The sequence below is a fragment of the Cyrtonyx montezumae genome, unplaced genomic scaffold (assembly GCF_038088225.1).
Source record: "Cyrtonyx montezumae isolate F1298 unplaced genomic scaffold, pur_monq_1.0 scaffold_3, whole genome shotgun sequence".
NCBI lineage: Eukaryota > Metazoa > Chordata > Aves > Galliformes > Odontophoridae > Cyrtonyx > Cyrtonyx montezumae.
Window position 1 is genome coordinate 124,214,201 of NW_027072034.1, and position 15,396 is coordinate 124,229,596.

General features: G+C 44.1%; 1 protein-coding gene across 2 annotated transcripts in view; it reads left to right on the top strand.

The window, feature by feature from the left end:
• Positions 1–908: 908 nt before the first annotated feature.
• The window catches only part of NAP1L1 (nucleosome assembly protein 1 like 1), a 28,297-nt gene continuing 13,809 nt past the window's right edge, over positions 909–15,396 (top strand). Inside the window, exons 1-2 of one of the 2 annotated variants that reach the window (XM_065743273.1) lie at positions 909–1,009; positions 14,998–15,030. In XM_065743273.1, coding sequence (XP_065599345.1) covers positions 15,014–15,030 — 17 coding nt within the window. In that variant the 5' untranslated portion in view covers positions 909–1,009; positions 14,998–15,013. The remainder of the gene's footprint in view (positions 1,010–14,997; positions 15,031–15,396) is intronic. The other variant, XM_065743272.1, reaches the window with a different exon arrangement.

Below are 15,396 nucleotides of genomic sequence, written 5' to 3' on the forward strand. Positions count from 1 at the left end.
ACCTCAGAAAAGCAAACTAGCAACCGTTATCATTTTAAAACTGGAGCTATAAGAGGCTACAGCGACTTTTATTTTAGAACCACACACCATCTGAATCTGTGTCTCCCTAATTAGCACTTGGACTATGCTGCACAACCTTTCGCCCGGACCCTTCTGCCTCCTTTCATTTCTGCAGTTTCCTCCTTGTGTGCTGTTACAAAGTCTCCCCTCCTCAAACTCAGTGTGCTGGGGAGTACCCCTACATTTTCTGCGAGAACCATGTCCTTGAAGATTGGATATATATTTACCACAGGGACGTCTGCTTTTGGGGCCTGAGATTTAACTGGAATATAATTCAGCCAAACTGGTGAGGCACCGTAGAGTGAAGAAAGGATCCCTTATCTTTTGCAATCGTTACACAGATTGCGCTGTAGCTATCAGGCAGATCCATGACTTTTTTCTTCTTTTGCCGTCTGTTGCCACTTCCATTATTTACAAAGCTCTGCTTCCACTGCAAACTAGACAGGTGCCAGAATTCAGTACAACGTAGGGAATGCACGTTGAGCATCTGTTAACTGATACATAGATACAGGTTTCATCGCCCCGTGAGTCCATGCATCCTGCCTGTCCCCGGTAATGGCTGAACCTGTTAGCTCGCAGCAGCCAGGAGAAGCCCCGCGCCTCACGGATGACCAGTCCCGCCCTGCGCGACGGAGGTTCCCTTGGGACGCCCCGGCGCGGCGCGCAGCGGCACAAAGAACACCCGGGCGCCGGGCAAGGCAGGGGATTGCGGGGCGGGCCCGGCCGCAACCGCCTCGACCAACGGGATGCGCGCGCCCGACGGGCGGGAGCGCGAGGAGGGCGCGCGCGCGTTGCCAGGAGACCGGGGCGCGCGGAGGAGGGGGAGGGGGGTGACGTGGTGACGTTAATTCTATATGAGCGCGAGCGGCGGGAGCTCGGGTCTTTTTACCGCCAGCCGCGCGGCGCCTCCGCCTCGCTCCCGACTCACCGCCGGCCCCGGCCCGCGCAGGTACCGGCTGGGGGCGCGGGGAGGCCGAGCGCCCGGCTCCGCGGGGCGCGGCCATGCTCGGAGCGCTGCCCGCCGCCTCCCACGCCTTCCGCGCGCGGCTCCGCGGCCCGCGGAGGGCCGAGCGGGGCCGGGCTGGGCCTCGGCGGGAGGCGGGACCGCGGCGGCACGTGGGGCGGCGGAGCGCCGCGCGGGCCGGGGCCGGCAGGGAGGGATGGAGGCCGGGACCGAGGCAGGGCGGGACGGAGGCACGGCGGAGGGCGCGCGTGGAGGCGGCGGGAGCCGGGCCCCGCGTCGGGGCGGAGGCCGTGGCCGCTCCCGTCGTCGCGCTGCCGGCCGCGCGCGGGGACCGCCGCCTCGGCCCGCTGCGACACGGCGGCAGGCGGGCGGTGGCCGAGAGGCGAGGGAAGTGCCTTAAAAAGCCGGGAGCTGTGGCTGCGATGAGTTGGGCGTTTGCGTGCATCTCCCCGCGTGGCACGCGGCTCCGCCTGCTCCGTGTTAAATGCTGGGGCCCGCTCACTCGGGAGGCTTTGAGCGTTTCGGCCTTTCCCGTTTGCCGCCCCTAAGTGGGCGCAGAGCTGCTGCACGCTGCTGCACCGATAATATGGCAGCGGCTGCGCGGTTCGTCTCCAGGCACGCTGCGGTTTAGTGCTCGGAGCCCCGTGCGCTGTGTCAGCAGTCCCTGCTCTGCCTTCCCTCGAGGAAGGTAAGGGGGATGCAGCTCTGTGTGGCCCCACACCCTGGGCTGGAGTTCAGTTTTGACAGCGGGCACTGTATCGGTTAGACAAGAGGTAGGGCTTGATTTGTTTTCGTTGCAGTCATGAAATAAAGCTTGAGAGAGGAGCAGAGGCTGTGTACGGCTGTAGGTGTGCTCTGACAAGAACCTGAGTAGCTTCTGCTGTAACCGTCTTACAATGGTGAACCCCTTAGTGGGTGAGAATGGCCTTAAGTAAGCTGCGTGGCCTCCCTTCTCTGTTAAATCTTCCAGTGATCCTAGCTTTTAGGGCAAAATAAAATTTGGCGCCTACGCACGCTGGAATTGGGTGGTGTTGCTGCCTCTACCAGGCAGAAACCCAAGACTCAAGGCTTTGGGTGTTAGCAGTGCTTAATGTAGGCCCCTGCTGAACCTGTGTTTGTGCGTCCTCACTGCTGTATGGGAGGTACATACCAGCAGTCTCCCTTCCTGTACTGTGCACACTGTGTGCTTTGCTTTCTGGCGATCAGGGATTGTTTATTTGTGTGTGTCGCTTCTTGAAGCCCCGGTCCTCTTTGATTTTCCGGGCAGCCAAGCGTTGTGGCTGCCGCACACGTGCGGAAGTAGCGTGCTGCAGTTGTGCCGTCAGCCCGGCACTACAGGAAGCGCTCGCAGCCATGGGCCCGCTGTGCTGCTGCTCAGCCTGGGGGCTCCTGGGAGCAGGGAGGGGAATTGTTATGGAGATATGCATAGCAAGCGCCCTGTAGTGGGTGGTCTGGTTTTTCTTGGCTTCTGCATCGCATGCTCGTTGTCGGCTGTGCGCAAGTGAAACTGAAAGCGGAGCATTGTAGGCATTTATTTTACGTTGTGAAGCTTTTTATAAGAAATTCCACTGCACTGAGGAAGGCTTCCAAGCAGACACAATTTCCTTTAAAGTAGCAACAGAGCTGCAGATCTTTAAGGTAGCATTGGCGTAAATTATTTGCTTAGCTCCCAGAAATTGAAGCACTTGTAACAGGGAGAATTGAATTCATTGCGACAGAGATTATATCCCTTCAGGGGAGTGAAATAGCTTGAGGGTTTGAATTTCAGTAGGGGAAAATCTCAGGGGAAGTGAGACAAGTATCTTCTGTTTGCAGTTTTTGATCAGAACTTTTGGTGAAAGCCAGTTTGTTCCTGTGGGCCAACGGGTATAATGAATACATCTGTAGTATCTGTTTGTTTTTGTTCGTATGGCAGTTCATCTTAAGAGTCCTTCTACCCAGCTGCAAACATAGTGTGTCTCAAACAGAACTGTCAAAGGTCTGATTCTTTGCAAAACTGAAGGAATTGGACAAGTTGCTGAAAATGGAGATGTAGGTGTTTAAATACCTGTTTGTTTTCCTGCATCTGTAAAAACATTAAATGGAACTTCAACTATGTTGTTTTCTTCCATGAATTAATATTACTGTTATATTTGTTGTACCAGTAGGCACTCGTACAGAAGATTCTACTTTGCAGTTCAGAAACAAGACTCCGTGGTTTTGCTAGAGCTTTGGGGTCTTCTGAGTTGGCTTCTGACTGGGGGCTGCTTTCCATCTAGCTTCTTGTTACAAACCAGCTAATAAGTAATAGAGCAGAACTGTGTCATACAGAAGGTGCTTAATCTAAGAAAACGATTGTGGTTACTAATGTTTGTAGGTCAGTTTTCATTTGTAAATTACTTTGAGCTCTGAAGTGATGATAACATAGTTGATGTAATCTATCTGATCCTCACTCCACTCAGAGGCTGGTGCACTTCCTCACCACCTGACTTTATTAACCTGGAGAGTAGGGTCAGTGTCTTGGTGTATTTGTCCAGAAAACCAGATGTGCCCAGAAGGTGTCACAGAAGTTGTTAGGTGTTTCACTTGAAGACCTGAAAAATCAGCTCTTTAAAAATAATGCAGGAAGTTTGTAACAGGATAGAATTGTGAATAGAATTGTGTCCTTTCTGAATCTGCAGTAAGATGTTTCAGTCCATTGCTTTGTTGTAGATGGCTTTTAATACTAGGTGTTTCAAAATAGCAGTGGTTTTTCTGTGCTTCTTGGGGGATGACTTGTCCTTGAGGGAGAGATTCCTTTTAGTTGTGCCTCTAGTTTGAAAAGCTGGCTTAAGCGTTGAGAGATTAAGTTTGGGGGTGGAAATGAAGGAAGAAAAACCCCATCAAGGAGAAAAGAAAAAAAGAAACACCAAGGATATGGCCATGATACTTATTTACATCCAAAAGAGTTTTCAGTCTGTTTGTTTTTAGCTTTCTCGTGTGTTTTTATGTGACTTTTCATCGTTCACCTCTGAAATACTGTTAATGTCAGATTCAAACTATTTCTGTTCTTCAGACATCCATGTTGCTATAGGCCCTGAATCTCTGCCACAATGTTCAGCAGCAATTACGGTGTTTTTATGAAGGATGCATTACTGAAAATCTGAAATGATTGTGGTTTTTATTCTTTCTGTCACCAGGCATCCAATTCAGATCTTAACTGCTTTTGCATGTTGAATAGAAGTCTTTAATGGGCTGCATGCCATTATCCTTGCATCTTTGCAGAGCAATTTTTTAGCCTTTTGAATAATACAATTGCTTGAATTGCTTTGAGTACATGGTACTTTAGATTTTGGTACTATTTCTTTTAACTAGCTTACATTTCCTTTTTAAACAGTTATCAATTCTGTGATATTCCACTTCTGAAAATTACTAATCTCAATTCTGGATGTGAAATATGTGCCAGTCAAAGCTCTTACTTCTGTTCCTTGTGTGTGTGCAAGGCTGTGTCATCAGGAATGTGTCTGCCTTTGTTGAACTGGTGAGATCTTCATGACTTGGCCTCTTGACTCTTGTATCACCTTTGCTGTTACAAATTTAACATGTTATCAGGTACTTCTGCTGCTGCAAAATCACAGCTGAGTGAAATTCAGAAGAAAATGCTTATGAAAAGGAGTTTAAGCTTCAGATGTTTTGGCCTTCTACAGCTGTGCTGTATGATGACAAACACCTTTTGAATTCTTCACCTGTATTCATTTGCCCTACTCTTAACTGCTTGTGAGTACATACTTATGTTGTGTCTCAATACCAAGTGTAACATCTGACCCTTAGCAGCCACTAGAGTGTATCCAAGTTAGTGTCTTCAGTGAATGCCAAGTTGTTGGTTGAAAACAGATTATTTGGGGGCTTTGCAGTGTGGTAATGGCTTCATTTCCATGGGGAAAATAATGGAACTGAAGGCAGCACAAAGGTTGCTAAATGTACTTTATCAATTTCAATGGCTTCTCAGGGAGAGAATGAATTTCCTGCATTGCATTTATCAGATACTCTGACAAGAAAAACAGCAGTTTGAAACTGTAAAAAGTAGTTCCTTTTGAACTTGTTTTTACAGCTTTATCCAAAAAAAAAAAAAGTTTTCTAAATCAGATTTGTTAAAAATTGTAATTCTGTAGTGGTGAGTCTTGCAAATAGTATACCTGCCAATATGCTTGTGTTTTTGTGGCAGTCTCAGTATTCAGCTGACCCTCTCCTTCAGTTGATGCTTTGGTGTATGCAGGTTGATCTTGTTCAGATGTTAAAGCACACCCTGCTACCTAATGTACTTTGCTAAAACCCTCTTTATGTATTACTTGTTAGGCATTAAGAAACTGAGTTTTGTACCAACATAAACTGTGTAGAGAAACACTCCATTGGGAATCATAGAATGATTTGGGTTGGAAGGGACCTTTAAGATCACCTAATTTTTCACAGCCCCATTCAGCCTGGCCTTGAACACTTCCAGGGAGGGGACCTTCACAGCCTCTCTGGGCAGCCTGTTTGTGTGTCTCACTACCCTCACAGTAAAGAATTTCTTCCTAATATCTAGTATAATCTACTCTCTTCCAGTTTAAAACTGTTTCCCCTCATCCTGTTGCTACCTATCCTTCTAAAAAGCCCCTTCCCAGATTTCCTGTAGACCCTCTTCAGGTACTGAAAGGCTGCTATAAAGTCCTCCTGGAGCTTTCTCTTTCCCTGGCTGAAGAGCCCCAACTCTTAAGAAGCCCTAGATCTTTTCATAGATAAAGATTCCAATTTTTACCTGTTCGTATGGGAGGTGTTTTCCCCTTAAAAGTGATGGAAAAAAGAGAACTGCATCAGGCTACGCTAATTAGTTTGTTTAGAATAAATCCATGTTTTGGTTTTTCAGATAGGAATTTAAACTTCTGGATTACTTTTCCAATAAGGAAAGATTATTCTAAACAGAAATTGGTATGTGTTTTCTTTTTTTCCACAGAATCTTGGCATCTAGAACAAAGACTGCATTGTGTGGTAATCGCCTTTTTATTTTTTGAACATGATCAGGGAGTTCAGATCAGTAGCAGAGACAAACATGCAGATATAATTCAGTTCTGATTTCAAATTGTGATTCCGTAGACTATTCTCATGTAGAGACATTTTGGTTATGTATGTCTTCATTTTTCCTGCAAGGATAAAAATGCAACATCTTAAATAACAAAATGCTACAAAACTAGAGCATATCAGTATTTCTCCACTGACTCTCCTTTTGTTTCCTGATACAAAGACTAGTTAAGGTGAAAGCTCTGACAAGTGTTGCACACAAATGAGAGGAAGCCCGCAGTTACTAATAACAAATGAAATGAGTTATGTGTGCGATCACTTTGCTTTATTTTGAGGAATTAGTTTTCTCATCATGTAACTGGAGTTCACATTGAGAGCTTAGAAGTGTGGAAATCTGCTGGCATGCAGCAACATGTATTGTGCAGAGGCTTGCAAGCACTAATGAAATAGTTACAATGGCAAATGGCTGCACATGGTGCCTTCACTTGAGTAGTTATTAGAGCAAAAATGGCACTTTGAAGGGCATCGAGCAGGCCGTTGCAGTTAATTGGTTAATATTGCTGTGCTACTTGAGTCAGCAGTATCACAAGTATCTTATTTGCTAGTACAAAGTTCCAGATCTTGCCATGTTAGTCTGTCTGGAGGCAAGATGCTGTAGTATATGTTTCACTCCAAACTTGTCTTACCCAATTCCAGAGTTATTCATAAAGGTATCTCACCTGTGGTGTCCTCCTCCTGACCCTACTCATGCACATCTGACTGTACGAGAGAAATACCTGTCATTTCTTCTAGTTACTCAGCTGATGCTGATGAAGGGAAAAGGGTATGCCTAGCTGAAGAAGATCTAGAGCCAGCTTTTCTGGCAATATTTGCCAACTGTATAGGCTTCAGCGGTCTGGGAAACTGTATGGTCTGCAAAGGAACTTGTTTCTGCCATTGACAAAGGCAGGCATCTCCCTTGGGGTGACCTGAATGCTTCCTGTGTTAGTCAGTGTAGCAGTCACAAGTTGAAAGTTCTCTAACTGTTTTGTGAAACACTACTGCTCATTTTAATTTCTTACCCTTTAATTCTGACTGGTCTTACTCAAGGTTCTGCTGACAATTCCCATCTATCCCCATGGCAGTGAGCGTTTCTGGCTGTTGGCTGTGTGACTATTTGGACATAGTGGATGAGCTGGTTATTGCATGATAAAGTGAATCAGAACACATGGGTTTGGTCTGAACTGCAGTGGTTCAGTGGCACCTTGTTTCTCTGAAGAACCTAGATGCCTTGCTTGCACTGGCTGTTTTCTCCTTGGTCCCTTCATCACACCTTGAGAGTCTCTGTAATATGCTAGTGCTTTCTTGAGTGTTATTCCATACTCTTCATTTTTCTCTGCTTGCATTTGGGCAGGCAATCTTAATTACCTACTCTAGATCTTAATTTAATTTAAATTAAATTAGCTGTATTAATTTTTGTTCTTCTACACTAACAATCTGAAATCTTTTTTTAGCAGTGGAAATGTGAGACGTTTTCCCTAGAGAGCTTGGTGGCTAGTAATGTCTTTCATCAAACAGATGTGTTGTACTGATGTTCTGGTGCAGGGCTCCCCATCTCAGTTGAGCCTGGTATGTTTTTTGACCTTCAGCTTTCCTGGGAAGACATTTTTCCATAACATGAATAATATCATCTGTTTGTAATACGTTTGTATGCCATGTTAACAATGTGTGTGATATCCTCTTGTTTCATCTCCACTTTCCATGCTAATGAAGAACGGGTAATAAATACTTCATGAATTTGATCACAGAAGTACAAAGAAAATATTTGGTCTTCTGCTTAATTCCCTTTTGAAGCAGCTTTTTAAAAATCTTATACATTATTCAGTTGTTCCTTTTTAAAGGGAAGCTAAATGCTCTCCCAACTGCTCCTAAGCCATGCGATCCCTTCCCTTGTAACAGCTTTCCTACCTGGCAGTTGGTAGCAGAGCTTCTACTTGTGAAATGGTTGGTGTATATATATGTTTTAGGTCTTATTACCAAGCAATTTGGTGCAAAGCTGTACATGTCAAAGTAGTGTGTACTTCAACCAGTCAGCCAGTTCTGTATTTGTGTGAGTGAGAAAGCACTAGACATCTTCAGTCTTCAGAGTTCCAAACCTCTCATAGTGATGAAAGCAAGCTACCTGAAATAATTATTTCAGGTATTATTAATTATAATTAACATATAGGAATAGTCTTGTGATAGAACTTTGTACTGCTTTTGGTTTTTTGAGGGGCTGTTTTGGTGCTGGTTTATGTAAAGAAAAATGCTACAAGTTATTCTGGGCAAGAACAACAGCCTGAAAGAACCATTCGGGAATGTATTCCTTTCGAGTTTCCCTGTCTTTAGTGAGCTGAACTTGGCTGGTATGATGTAATTTGTCTGGCACCTTTGTTTTCTGTGTGCATTGCAAATAGCAGCTCACAGAACTTAATCCTGATTTTTTTTTAATACAACTAGCTGTCTTCCTGCTGAACTTTTCTTTGCTGACCTCTGACTTAGTCTACTCGATTTATTATTTTTCTGTTGCAACTTCTTAATTGCACACAGAGCTCACTTGTTTGAGGTTTTCTGTTAATGTGTTGCTTTTGGTTGCTCAGGGCTCGCTGGAGACAGAAAGAGGTTGTGGCTGCTGTTCTATGGATGGGCTGACTTACAGTACTGAGTTATTCACTGTTTAGGAAAATAGTTGGGGCAAAATAGCAACACCTTCTAAAGGTGTGAGTGAACAAGGCTTGGCTGTAGCCTGGGTTTGGTCTTCTCAAAAAGCCTGCTTGTGTCCCATGAACTACTTGAGAACATGAGCTACTTCTTGTTACTAATGCAAGCAATTGAGTAATTTCTCTAGATGTGGGGAAGTGAGGTTCCATGCAAAGGACGGAGTGGCCACTGTGCCGTCAGGTACCTGCAGGGATGCTGTCAGTTGGGGCTGCTGGCACACAGGCAACCTTAAGGGCTGTGCCCTGCCAGCTCACCTTGCTGGGTCTTGCTTCTCAGAGGCTGAGTGGATGTCAGGGTAATCTAATAGCAGCTTGCTCCCTTTGGGTGCCCAGAGCTGGCCTTCAGGCTTGTCACTGGGACGTTTACTCCTAGCTATAAAGTGGCTGTTGCTGTTGTGCAAGCTCAGGCTGCTTTCTGCAAGAGTAGAGGGAGACTGGGGCAGGTGGTTTGCCCAGGAAGGATTGATTCAGTGTTTACTGAAGCCTCACTCACACAGAATCACTTTGTGAAGAAACAGCTTTTGATTTTTAGGTTACTGATGTGGAAAAATGCATGATGATGTCATTATTAGTTTCTACATGTATAGGACTTCATGTTGTTGTTTTTTTAAGAAAAATGCTATAACAGAGGTTAAAGTGTGCTTTAAACATTATGACAAGTAGTGAAGTTTGATGGTGTTTTGATAAGATTCAAAGTGTTACAGGGGTTCTAACTTTTTGAGTACATCCTGTGGAATTACTAAAACTGACCGAGCTTGTGGCTTATTATCAGTCTCCTGACCTTTCAGCTTTGAGAAAGAGCACATTGCTTGTGATGGCAGCTCAGGCCATCAGTATGAAAGTTTGAAACCTCACCCTTTAGAAAGCTTGTCTTGTATTTTGCTTTTGTGTTCTTTTGCTTCCTTTTTGTGGTGTTAACTTCCTATGTGCTGTCATTAAAGTCATGTGGAGATAAGTGTTTCTTATCCCCTTTATTTTTATAGTAAGCAGCAAAATGAGTTTCTCTGCAAGTGGAGCCTTGGAGCACCTCTGTATTTGTCAGTAATTCAGTGCTTCTGGCAACAGCAGTCCAAACAACAAGGAAAAAACCTCCTGATTTGTGTTTAAATATATATATATATATATTTGCCATATGGATTTTGAGAAGTGGAAGCTATGCTGTTAATGCTTTTAAGCCTTCCCTTGGATCTGCCAAGCAATGATACCAGTGAATGCCTCTTGCTATGCATGTCAATGTGCTCAATAAGTTATTAAGTTATTAATAAGTTAATAATATAAGTTCACAATCTTAAATGTAGCTGTGAAAAAAGCTACAGAGGGCTGTGCTGACCTTCTTGTGGAAAGACACGTGATAGAAGTACTGTATCCAAAGAGTTAGTTTTGGAGAGATGTCTGCCTCTATATTTTTTACCAGTAGAGCTGTTTGTAGAGAAGTTTATGCTTGTTAAAGTAAATGACAATAAATTAAATGTGATGCAACTATATATCCATGCTGTTGGGCTGCAGAGATTAGTCTAAGAGTCTGCCGACCTGGTTCTGTTGGCATAGTGCCTGGTAGCCTCATAACACAAGCACAGTTGTCTAGAGCTGACAGATGATAGTGTCATGACGAACAGTAGTACCTCCCCAGTTTGAGGAAGAAATCTCCAACTGCAATTGTTTCAATACAGAGTTGTGTAAGAAGCAGAGGGAAGATTAAAGGATAAGGTATGACAAAAGCCAGTACAAGGGGAGTGGAAGGAAAAATGGGTGAAGAAGATATGAACGCGCTGCAGGGAGGTTCTGAAGTTGACAGCTGTTTGATATAATCTAGTTGAATTTCCAAACAGAAACTTAAGAACTTTGTCAAAAGTCTAAGTGTAAACTATAAACTAGGCTATTGTTGGTAAAGATACTTGCAGTACTTGGATAGATTGCTTGCAAGCTTGTACGCTGATAGCAATGCAACTGCCCCTTGTAGAGAAAGATGGGATTTCTGTTGAGTTCTGTGCTGTTGTAAATGCTGTCAGGGTGGTCATAAGCATGATCTTGAAAAGAGGAGTAGCAAAAGGATGAAGGCTGTTGATGCTAGGTGGTAGTTCAGAATTGTAAAGGCAAGGATGTGCAAGAAAACTCAAGAACACAGAAGCTGCTGGTGAAATTTTGCTTGCCACTCTTGCCTAGTATAGGAAAATCATAGAATCACCAAGGTTGGAAAATACCTCCAAGATCATTCAGCCAAACTGTCCATCTACTACCAATATTTCCCACTAAACCATATCCCTTAGTGTAAGATTCAAATGCTTCTTAAATGCCTCCAGGAGTAGTGATTCCACTGTACCTCCCTGGGCAGTGTTCCTCACCAGTCTTTCTGAGAAGGAATTCTTCCTAACATCCAACCTGAATCTCCCCTGGTGTAACTTGAGGCCATTCCCTTTTGTCTGATTGCTAGTTATGCAGGAAAGGAGACTGATCTCCTGCCCCCTCCCCCCTCATCACCACAGCCTCCTTTCAGGTATCTTGTAGAGAGTGATAAGGTCTCCCCTGAGCCTCCTTCTCCAGACTAAACACTCCCAGCTCCCTCACTAGCTTTGTTGTCCTCTTGAATTCACTCCAGAGAACTTCACATAAGAACTCTGAGCTGATTGTTGCAACTAAAAACCAGGATTTTAGTGTTTTATGGGAATGATAACATCAGCTCAGCTGCATGATTTCAGGGGAGAATGAGGACTAGTTTATGAAATAGAATAATTATAGGGTTGTTAAATATCTGTATTGCTGAAGCCTACATGTTTGTTTTCTGAGCGTAGCTGAAAGAGTTTGTGTGGAAATTTTTGCCACGTTATTGTTCTTAAATAGATATCTGCTAGTAGTCACTGTTGCGGATGATATGGGTACTTATTAAAAGGTTTTCTTAGCCTGATATGTTCATATATATATATCTCATGATATCTCTTAAATGAAAAAAATTCTCAGTTGAGCTATAGAAGTCAGTCTGTTTCAGTGTCTAAGGTGCTTCTACTGCTGTTTCACCCAGCCTGCTGACCTGGGGAGAGCACGTGGGTGTGTGTTATATGGTACCCCTCTGGAAGTGCTGTTTCTGGATAGATGGAAGGTGAGGTGATGGAAAATGGATCTGTAAGGAGTGATAATAGTTAACGTGATTGTCTGTCACCTTTGCATGAAAACGTACAGAAGACATGTTCTTAGTGCTCTTTTACAAAGTGAGGCTAATGGTCTCCTATAATTGTTGCACGTTTCCAGTTTCTATAGTCTTCAGTTTATGCTGTCACTCTTCTGAGAAGTTATGCAGAGGAGACTGTTTGGAGCTGTTTTATAGGCAGTTTGTATCCCTGTGTAAACCTGAAGTCATACAGCAAGCAAACTTTATCTGACATGTGAAAATTAAAAACGAATTAGGGATGTTACTGGAACTCCTTGTTTTATTACTGAGTTGTTGGATGGTTGGCTTACGGTAGTGTTGCCATACAGATACTGTATTTTTCTGAAGTGGGTTGACAAACAATTGGTTCTCTAGTTTTCCCACGGACTAGGGAGTTAAACCGTTGTTTTTACATGCAGACTACTACTTGCTTTGTCAGGAAGACATTGGATGCTTCCTTTCCGTGTATCTGTTGGGAGGTTGAGAAGTAAACTTCAACTTTATTTAGAATGTGGGTGTTTAAGTTGGGTGAATCTAGATTCCAATATCTCTTCGTGCTGAGTTTTAGTATCCTGATTGCAAGGAGATGATGCTCATTATGTGGTTTTTTTTGACAGTTCAAACAAAGCAAAGCCAACCTACTTTGGTTAAAATTCTCATGGAACACATAAGGAGCTGAATTTCCAGAAGTAAATGTGTTTGACTGGGATGGCAGCTGAAATGAGAACTCTGTAATGATGATTTCTATGTTCCTGGAACCAGTGGATTATTCTTGTTGTCTCCTAAACCACTGGGCTTAAGACAGTAGTGATGATATGGCATTTTCTTGTGTATAGTATTGTTTCTGACTTCAAGTTACCATAAGTTCATAAGTTCATAAGGTTGGAAAGGACCTATAAGATCATCTAGTCCAACCATCCTCCTATCACTATCTCTACCCAACTACTAAATTAAGTCCTTTAGCACCTCATCTAAACGCTTCTTGAACAGCGCTAGGGACGGTGCCTCAACCACCTCCCTAGGCAGGCCATTCCAGTGCCTGACCACTCTTTCAGAAAAGAAATGCTTCCTGAGGTCTAATCTAAATCTTCCCTGGCGCAACTTGTGGCCATTCCCTCTCGTCCTGTCATTACTTATCAGGGAGAAGAGGCCTACCCCCTCCTCACCACAACCCCCCTTCAGGAAGTGGTAGAGTGCAATAAGGTCTCCTCTGAGCCTCCTCTTCTCCAGACTAAACAATCCCAGCTCCCTCAGCCGCTCCTCATAAGACTTGTGCTCCAGACCCCTCACCAGTTTTGTTGCCCTTCTCTGAATACGCTCCAGGGCCTCAATGTCCTTCTTGTAGTGAGGGGCCCAAAACTGAACACAGTACTCGAGGTGCGGCCGTACCAGAGCTGAGTACAGGGGGATGATCACCTCCCTGCTCCTGCTGGCTACACTATTTCTAATACAGGCCAGGATGCTGTTGGCCTTCTTAGCCACCTGGGCACACTGCCGGCTCATGTTGAGCCGAGCATCAACCAACACCCCCAGGTCCTTTTCCTCTCTACATTCTTCAAGCCATTCTGCCCCAAGCCTATAGCATTGCATGGGGTTATTGTGGCCAAAGTGCAGGACCCGGCACTTGGTCTTATTGAACCTCATCCCATTTTGCTCAGCCCAGCTGTTCAGCCTATCCAAATCCCTCTGAAGGGCCTCCCTACCCTCAGGCAGTTTGACACATCCTCCCAGCTTTGTGTCATCTGCAAACTTACTGAGGGTACACTCAATTCCCTCGTCTAGGTCATCAATAAAGATATTAAACAAGATGGGCCCCAAAACTGACCCTTGGGGGACACCACTCGTTACAGGACGCCAGCTGGACTTAACTCCATTAACCACTACCCTCTGGGCACGGCCCTCCAGCCAGTTCTCCACCCAGAGAAGAGTGAACCTGTCCACACCACGGGCTGCCAGTTTCCTTAGGAGAATACTGTGGGAGACCGTGTCAAAGGCCTTGCTGAAGTCCAGGTAGACTACATCAACAGCCTTTCCCTCATCTACCTGTCTGGTCACCCAGTCATAGAAGGAGATGAGGTTGGACAAGCACGACCTGCCCCTGGTGAACCCGTGCTGGCTGGGTCTGATCCCCTGGTTGCCATGCACGTGTCGTGTGATCTCCCTCAATAACATCTGTTCCATAACTTTCCCTGATACCGAGGTCAGGCTGACAGGCCTGTAGTTCCCCGGGTCTTCCTTACGGCCTTTCTTGAAGATGGAAACAGAAACAGCTCTTTTTTTAGAGGCTAGCTTGAAGTATTATTTTGCTGATGGAAAATGTTACCTGTTCTGTAATACACTTGAACACAGGCATTTCTTTGTATGCAAGCTTTACAGTGGTCTCAACATGTATTAATTGTAGTTACTGTCTTGAACGTGCTTGTGGTGATATATTGTGGTGTTAAGAAAATTCTGATCATTTGGTCTGTGGAAATTTGCTATGTTAAATAGCTTGGTGCAGTGGCATCAAATTGATTTGAAAACATTGCAGTTTTCTAGGTATTTTTTGAGGAACTACTTGGATTGGTTTTGTGAAGTTGGGTTAAGAATGGTTTCTCAAAAAGACTTACTTAGTGTTAAAAAATAGCATTAAGAGTTGTATCTGCAGTTAGTGCTGAGAGTGAGTAAAGAGTTGCCAAAGGGATTCTAGCATCCTTGCTGCTTCACTTTGTTCCTCAGATCCTATTTCATAATATTGTTACTTTCATTTAGGTAACACTAGCTTTCAATCTGTGATATTAATACAGGTACAGAAAGCAATGTGTCATTTTGCTGATATTTAAATTTGTCAGTAGATCCATTGGTTCTAAACCACGGGTGACATTTTTCAGTATTCGGTTATCAGTATTCAGTATTTAGATGTCTGTATGCACTAGAGTGACCTCCAGACATTTGCATGTGAGTTATAACACTCTTTAGACTACAGTACTAACACTATTTCTAAAAGCTAAGGTAGTTTGTTTCCTTTTCAGTGTTATGGCACATGCCTGTAGACTTTGTGATATCTAATACTGTTCTTGCATTTTTTTTTCCTCTAGGGTTTGAAATCTGAGAATGGCAGACATTGATAAGTAAGTAAAATCTGTAGGTTATTGAGACTGCAACTGCATGTCCTTTCCTATGCTTCAGATGGTCATGTTCCCCTGATTCATGAGGGGCAGGGGCTGCTACAGTGGGGCCTTAATATTGTGGCAAGATGTACAGTTTAGAGCACGGGAGTAGAGCTTGGGTTCCACACTTAGTTGGAATACTGGAGGGAAAAATTATAATGTTACTTGTTACTACTGTTTTACTCTGTAGGTGGCTTTTTCTGTACTTTGCTTGTATTTTGTGGTGTTTGAAGTATTGTTTGTGTGAACCTAATCTCAGTTCTCAAGGCTTGCACAGCTTGACAAAGAGGATGCGTGGAGGAGAAGGAGACTTGAACTTGTTCATAT